This window comes from Tarenaya hassleriana, unplaced genomic scaffold (genome assembly GCF_000463585.1).
Source record: "Tarenaya hassleriana unplaced genomic scaffold, ASM46358v1 Cleome12, whole genome shotgun sequence".
In the NCBI taxonomy this organism is placed as follows: domain Eukaryota; kingdom Viridiplantae; phylum Streptophyta; class Magnoliopsida; order Brassicales; family Cleomaceae; genus Tarenaya; species Tarenaya hassleriana.
This window is the reverse complement of record NW_010962392.1, coordinates 887800-895492: the sequence shown is the minus strand read 5'-3', so window position 1 is coordinate 895492 and position 7693 is coordinate 887800. Positions and strand designations below refer to the sequence as shown.

The window sequence follows — 7693 nt, the reverse complement described above, 5'->3', positions numbered from 1 at the left end:
TGCCGAGGTAAAAATAATTAGATTAATTAATCATAAATTACTTTTCCATTAACCAAATTAATCAGATTAGCTGATGTGTATTAATTTTCAGGGTGAGACGAGGGTATGCTCACGTGGCAAACAACAGGTATGATCAATGGTTGATGTATGCGATTGGTGGCAGTGCCAATCCCACCATTTTCAGTGAGGGTAACTATTTCATCGCCCCCGATAACCATAACAGCAAAGAGGTAACTAATTAATTAACCCTTTAATTTACTTAATTAACCCCCCCCCTAAGTATATATTTTCGCATGATTAAACTAAAAACTTGCACACATATATATACACAAAATATACACACACACACACATAAAATCCAGAGTGTATATATCCAAATGAACCAGGACTTTCTTCCAGATGTGAAGGATCGATCTATGTTTAAAATGTTATGCATATAGATATATATGTAAGAAGGGATGTGATCAAGTATTTGTATTGAAAACGTAATATATGAAAAGGTGACGAAGAGGGAAGTGAAAGGAGGGTGGCAGAATTGGAAATGGAGAACTTCGAAGGATGTTTTCAAGAACGGAGCATTCTTCATACCGTCGGGCTATGGAACCATCGTGCCGCTCTACACAGGACCGCAGAGATTCCCCGTGGCTCCGGGAAATATGGTCCCTTCCCTCACCTCCGACTCCGGCCCTCTCAGCTGCTACCGTGGCCGTCCATGTTACTAGACATATATATCTGCTTTTGTGTGTGTATGTGTGTATACGTATATCCAGATATACATACATATAGTATATACACATATATATATGCAGTTGTGACACGTTTTTTTAATTTTTTACTTTGTTTTTTTTTTTGTCTTGAGCTTTTGATTTTCTCATCTTCTGTGTTTTCTGGTATGAATTAGTGGATATGAAGGGTTGTGGATTCGATTAGCTTGATTATGAAAAGTTTGAGAGAATATATTGTTGCAAATTCCTTTGGTGAAAATGTTTGAACTCTTGCACATACACCGAGACTGAGGTGTGTATATATATATACAATATATATATGTGTGTTATATGCTTCAAGCTATAGCGATTTGGTGTGTTATAATTTATATATAATATTATTTTTATTCATTTATGCTATTTGGCGTTTTCTAAGGAAATTATATTAACTACAAGGTGGGATTACTGGTCATTGGAGACATAATACTGATGACTTTCTTACATTACATGCCATTGCATTCTATTATCTGGATTAATAGGTCATTATTAGTACACTGCATAATTCCAAATTTCAGGCAACCTCAATCGGCCACGTGGGCGGCACCGCATCGGTCAACGGAGTTCCGAGTCAACTTCATCTCTTCCTTCCTTGGCTCCTCCGGTTGCCGCATAAACTAAAAACCTAACTATGCATATATATACATATATATATACATATATATATATATTAAAAATTTTAAATTTAATATTAAAATTTGAATACTTAAGTCAGTAATTAAAAATATTTTTACTATCGTGTGTATATGCATATATATATATATATATATGTAGTGCAATTATATAGTTTCAAAATTAATCTCCATCGGTCAGGGAAAAAATCTATCTATCTATAGATCACTCATTCCCAAGGAAAGTTGGGATCATATACAGAATCATAATATGATTTTAATGTAAGAAAAGTGCAAAATATATTATAGGACGATAAAGTTCATAAATTTCTGCATATTGATACACGCACAAAAATTAATTTAATTTTATCATTTGAAGCACACGATGAACATAAAACCGTTATGAAAATTACGTTATATATATATATATATATATATATTCAAATTCTTCAAAATTAAAATTGCTGATGTATATATTTGTCACAAATTTATCAATCGGGTTGGGGACATATTGTATAGCAGCAAAAGAGGACTCGGAACACGCGAGGTCGGCGAAAATACTTAATATGGATTGTGATATATATTCAATCAGAGCATTGGTAATCGATTTTTAAATGTTACGAGTTGCTTTCTTTGACTCTGGAAATATATAACCTTGCTATAAAACTCTCTCTCTCTCTCTCTATATATATATATATATGTATCATATATGGGAAAATGCTGTTATGTGTATTTTGTTTGATATTTAACACGATAGTGTTAAATTTGGATTATGAAATGGCCTTTCAAACCCATCAAAAGAAATTAAAATAGTATTAATTTGTTAATGTTAAAAGGTTTACTTTCTTGGACGATGTATTTAATTAATTTAATTGATAATTAAAATGAATTAAGATTAAGGAGGTCACAGGAAAAAATTCTCAAACAACATTTGGAGTAGCTCTAAACAAAAAAACAAAGTAGAAAATGATGATTAACCAAAAGATTTTTTTTTTTTTTGCGATTTCTTTCAATTTTGGCTATTCAAAAATATATATACATATATCTATATATTACCGTATAACTACTTTGTGATATTAAATTACAGAAACAAAGAGACAAGCAAGCGAGAAAAGACGACGACACGTAACTCAGGGACAGTCCCCGTTATGCTTCACGTCTCTTGCTAATGTAACATGTTTGAAAAAAGGAGCAGGAAGAATGTGAAAACGAACCGATTTAATAATAAAAATAGAAAAATTCAAATAAAACTTTTATATAAAGGTTTCAGAAAGTCAAAGGAAGTGACCGGGTCCCACGGGTGAGGTCAACAAGTTTACCGGGGAACACAAGGTGATCGTGGAACACTATGCGGGTCCCATATCCGGTCGCCGGTCAGGATGGCACCTGTTAGCTAAGCCGGTCCGTCAATTTCGTTGACCTAGCTCCTGTCTTTTTTTTTTTCCTCCTTTTATTATTTTGTTTTTGCTTAGAAGTTAGAACGATTTTATATACAATTTTCGTGCCTAATATTATATAATTATTTTTTTAAAACAATGAAAATATTTTAAAATTTATAAAATATTATGTATCTTCTATTTGTCCTCCAAAAAAATATATACATAACAATTAAACATGAATCATAAGTTAAGCCGTGGAATAAAAGAGTCAATAGTACAATGCGGTTCGAAGATGATACATGCATTCTTTAATGCAGCATGTGATGGCACTATATGGGATTCATATTTACTTTTGTATTTTCATCTTCTTACACGTCCATCTTTACGAAAAAAAGAAAGAAAAAAAAGATATTCATCATAATTTCAAGGCAATATAGAAAAAAGCCTGCAGCTCCATGTCATGCAAAGTGTAACAAAGAAAATTCGTTTTTACTCCAAATATGGATCCATAATAATATTAATTGGGATGGAAATGGTCGGTTTTCAACGTAAAAGTAATGTACAAAATGCATAGTCTTTGATTGGACCATGTAAATATAAATACTACTTAGACCCTAACCCTACAAAATTCTTTCACAAAAAAAGAAACAAAAAAAAAAAGAATCAATGACTAGAAGGAGAAATTTATTCGGAACTTTAAGAATTGTTAAATGGTCAATTTAAAAGGCGCGCACACACACATATATACATATATATATATATATATATATATATACACATTAATTCACTCAAGTAAGAGAGGTACACAAGTTTCAAACCAAAATTCTTCCTTTTTCAGGGTTTTCATATAAGAACTAGTCCTATGGGTCTACTCTCTTATGTCAACATTCACACGTATGTATGTATGTATGTATGTATGTATGTATGTATGTATGTATGTATGTATGTATGTATGTATGTATGTATGTATGTATGTATGTATGTATGTATGTATGTATGTATGTATGTATGTATGTATGTATGTATCGTTGAGTCTAAACACAAGGGTCATTTTTTCAATTAAAAAAAAGTTGGAATAGACATTGTATCAATCACGTGGAAGGCGCCGCTCCGGTCGCGGACGGTGATCATTTTTATCCTATGATCTACGAATGAGTCAAAGCTCTTTCTTAAAGGGAAAATTGCAAATAATTCAAAGACAATTTATAAAAAAGGGAGAAAAAATCTATTTCATTACAACAAACTTCCATCTAAATTTGTTATTTGTCTATAAATAGGTTTATATAAACGTAAATATCTTTGAATACAATTTAATTCTCTGCGGCGTCTTGACTATATCAAACTGTATTTTTCAATTTTCGATGATTATCTACATCAATTAGCATTTAGCATGCTCTCTAAATTCAGAAAAATTAAACAGATGAAAACACACAAAATCGAATAAACAGTTCTATATTAAAAATAATAATAATTAATTTTATGTTTAAAATTTCATAGGGTATGAGGATCCTTTAGGCATTTGTCAAACGAGACTTACGAGTAACTAAATTTTGGTGTATAATATAGAAGCAGCTGTGACTAAAGAATTACTTGGAGGATGAATAAAACTACGCAAAAAAACAAAAAACGATATGCGGTCTCTTGGGCATAGATAAAACGGCACGCGGTGTGGTGTAAGTTGTTGAAAAAACAGCAACACGTCCGAAACAGAGAGGGTAAAACGTCGTCAAAGCGGTTGATTCAATAGTGTAGGACCCACGTCCATTGCCAGGTGGCAGACGAATGACGCAGACACTGACGCCAAAAGCGATCCAAAAATCTCAACAAATCTTCTGAGGGAATCCAAAATAGCTTTGAAACCGTATACACATATATACATATGTATATATGTAGATATTATTATTATTATAAAATTACACATATCTCAGTCCACGTCAAAAAACCTGTTTTATAGCCGAAGCATTTGGTCCGGTAAGAGACTTTCACCAGCTCTCTCTCTCTCTCTCTCTCTCTTCACTAGTGGCCACAAATTTTAACACAGTCTCCGATCTGTTTCTCTCTCTAGGCTCTCGGCGAAAGATCTGTCTAAGCTCTTTCTTTGATTTTTCTATATATGGAGAAAGGGTACAACAAAGGGTACGGAACAATCACACTCGATTCTTCCGATTGTACTTTCTTGCCCGGCAAGTCACCTCCTTTTCCTAGGGTTTCAGATTCCAGCCTCCTTCTTCATAGTAGTCATCACCACGATCTCAGTGGTAACAGTAACGCTGACAACCGAGATATGTTCCGGTTTCCCATGAGTCTCGGTGGTCCACGCGGCGGCGGAGATCTCCGTCAGGGTCAGCCGCCCCCGGCTGATGAGCACCGCGTGGCCGTCGATGAGGTTGACTTCTTCTCGGAGAAGAGAGATAGGGTTTCACGTGATAACACAGCCGACGAGACCAATAGAGTTCACGTTAAAATGGAGATTTCACGTGTCGAAGATGATGACCGCTCCAGAGATGTAAATGTATGCTTTCTATTTCTTTTCTTTGTCTTTTATTTTCAAATTTATTGAGGTATATACTGTGTTAGATCGATTAAATATTTCGGAAAAGAATTTGAGATTGTAATGCAGAAAACTCGTGAAGATATGGTTGTATCGATATGTTAATTTTTATATACATATATGTGTATGTATATATATGTTTATATATATTACGTGCTGTATATAGATCGGATTAAATCTTCTGACGGCAAATGCGGGAAGCGACGAATCAACGGTAGACGATGGATTGTCAATGGATATGGAGGAGAAACGTGCAAAGTCTGAGGTGATTTAATTAATTAATTAGTTGATGCGGTCTTCTTCTCCTCCTCCTCTATTTATTGCTAACCCCCAAAAATAATTCAATTCAAACTTGTAGTCACACTCTCGCTTTTAATCGTGTGAAATTAACAGATAACCGACATCCAATTTTTATTTTTATTTTTATTTCTGTGTTCATTAACCATCATAAATTAATAAATGAATGAATGAATAATAATTTTATTTAGTTATGGCGTGTATATATATATATATATTAAAGCAGATGGTGCAATTGCAAGGAGAGCTACAAAAGATGAAGGAAGAGAACCAAAGGCTAAGGGAGATGCTGAACCAAGCAAGCAGCAACTACAGCTCCCTGCAGATGCAACTGGTTGCCGTCATGAGACAACAAGAACATCGTAACTCCTCTCAAGACCATCTCCTGGTATACTTTTATAACTAATGTTTATATCATGATACGAATCATATATATACATACACACATGTACATGTATAATACACATATCTAACCATCGGTTCTAACTATGAAAGGGAAAGGGCACGTTTTCCACTTTGATTATAACGAAGAGCTGAAAGTTTCGGATTCGTATGTTAATATCTAAACGATAAGATTACATTTTGCATGGATCTCGTAGATTGTTCAAGAGATATTTTTGACAGTGTATATATATTTATATAGACATGTATAGAACGAATATGTACGTACGCACATACGCACAAAGATTTATACTTTTTGTACGGTACAAACGATTAATGATTCAGTTGAAATCAGGGTGCGGAGGGGAAATCGGACGGCAGGACAAGGCAGGAGCAGCCGGCGATGGTGCCAAGGCAGTTCATCGATCTTGGACCTTTGTCCTCTGCGGCTGAGCATGACACCGAAGTGTCTTCGGAAGAAAGGACGACGGTCAGATCGGGATCTCCCCCTCCGATTCTCGAGAATTCGAATCAACGAGATGACGGAAAGAGGTTGCTTGGGAGAGAAGCAAGCCCCGAAACCGAATCCAACGGATGGGGAAACCCCAAAAAGGTCCCCAAACACAATCCTTCCGGCAACGGGAATGGTAATGTAATCGATCAGTCGGCTGCCGAAGCCACCATGCGAAAAGCTCGAGTCTCAGTTCGTGCCCGGTCCGAAGTTCCCATGGTAACTACTAGACTATACATATAACTTCGTATGGTAGATAGAAAATTCAACTATCTTGTAATATTTTTGGGGCCTAATATATATAAGAACATTTTTTTTAGATAAGCGATGGATGTCAATGGAGAAAATACGGGCAGAAAATGGCGAAAGGAAATCCATGCCCACGAGCTTACTATCGTTGCACCATGGCCGTTGGTTGCCCCGTCCGCAAACAAGTACGTTACTTCCACTCATACATATAATGTAATTTGATTTCGTTCCTATGAATATCAATTACCATGGAAAAAAATCGATATAAGAATAATCAAATATGAAACCTGACATGATATATATGTTGGTGCAACTTTCATCTGCATGTCTTAGTTGCAAGTGTAATTTGCACAATATACAAACATGTAATGTGTATATATTACTCAAATTCAAATATATGGAACTAAGTCTCTAACACATGTTGTGACGTTATATATATATATATGCAATGATAGGTGCAACGTTGTGCGGAAGACAGATCTATCCTCATTACAACCTACGAAGGGAACCACAACCATCCACTTCCACCAGCCGCGATGGCCATGGCCTCAACCACGACAGCTGCAGCCAGCATGCTTCTCTCCGGCTCGATGGCTAGCCAAGAAGGCCTCATGAACCCTACGAACCTCCTGGCTCGAGCCATCTTCCCTTGCTCCTCCAGCATGGCCACGATCTCAGCCTCCGCACCTTTCCCAACCATCACACTAGACCTCACCACCAACTCAGCAAACGCAGGCAACAACCCCAACCCTAACGCAACCGCAACAGCAACCGCTAACAACCCTTTGCTCCAATTCGCGCAGCGACCCGGTTTCGCCGCGTCTGCGTTGAACCCCTCGGTGCTGCCTCAGGTGGTGAGCCAGGCTCTGTATTATAACAATAACCAGCAGTCCAAGTTTTCCGGTCTGCAGTTGCCGGCTCAGCCGCTTCCGACGGCGGCAGCCCCCGCCGGC

At 36.3% G+C, this 7693-nt stretch overlaps 2 protein-coding genes across 3 annotated transcripts in view; both read left to right on the top strand.

Annotated features, from left to right (window-relative positions):
* The window catches only part of LOC104806314 (probable pectate lyase 16), a 2508-nt gene extending 1579 nt beyond the window's left edge, over positions 1-929 (top strand). The window contains exons 3-4 of the mRNA XM_010531153.2: positions 92-230; positions 501-929. Coding sequence (XP_010529455.1) covers positions 92-230; positions 501-722 — 361 coding nt within the window. The 3' untranslated portion in view covers positions 723-929. The remainder of the gene's footprint in view (positions 1-91; positions 231-500) is intronic.
* Positions 930-4743: 3814 nt separating this feature from the next.
* The window catches only part of LOC104806313 (probable WRKY transcription factor 31), a 3545-nt gene continuing 595 nt past the window's right edge, over positions 4744-7693 (top strand). The window contains exons 1-6 of one of the 2 annotated variants that reach the window (XM_019201694.1): positions 4744-5263; positions 5469-5567; positions 5826-5987; positions 6336-6710; positions 6812-6925; positions 7196-7684. In XM_019201694.1, the coding sequence (XP_019057239.1) occupies positions 4865-5263; positions 5469-5567; positions 5826-5987; positions 6336-6710; positions 6812-6925; positions 7196-7684 (1638 nt within the window). In that variant the 5' untranslated portion in view covers positions 4744-4864. Of the gene's footprint in view, positions 5264-5468; positions 5568-5822; positions 5988-6335; positions 6711-6811; positions 6926-7195; positions 7685-7693 lie in introns of both variants that reach the window. The other variant, XM_010531148.1, reaches the window with a different exon arrangement.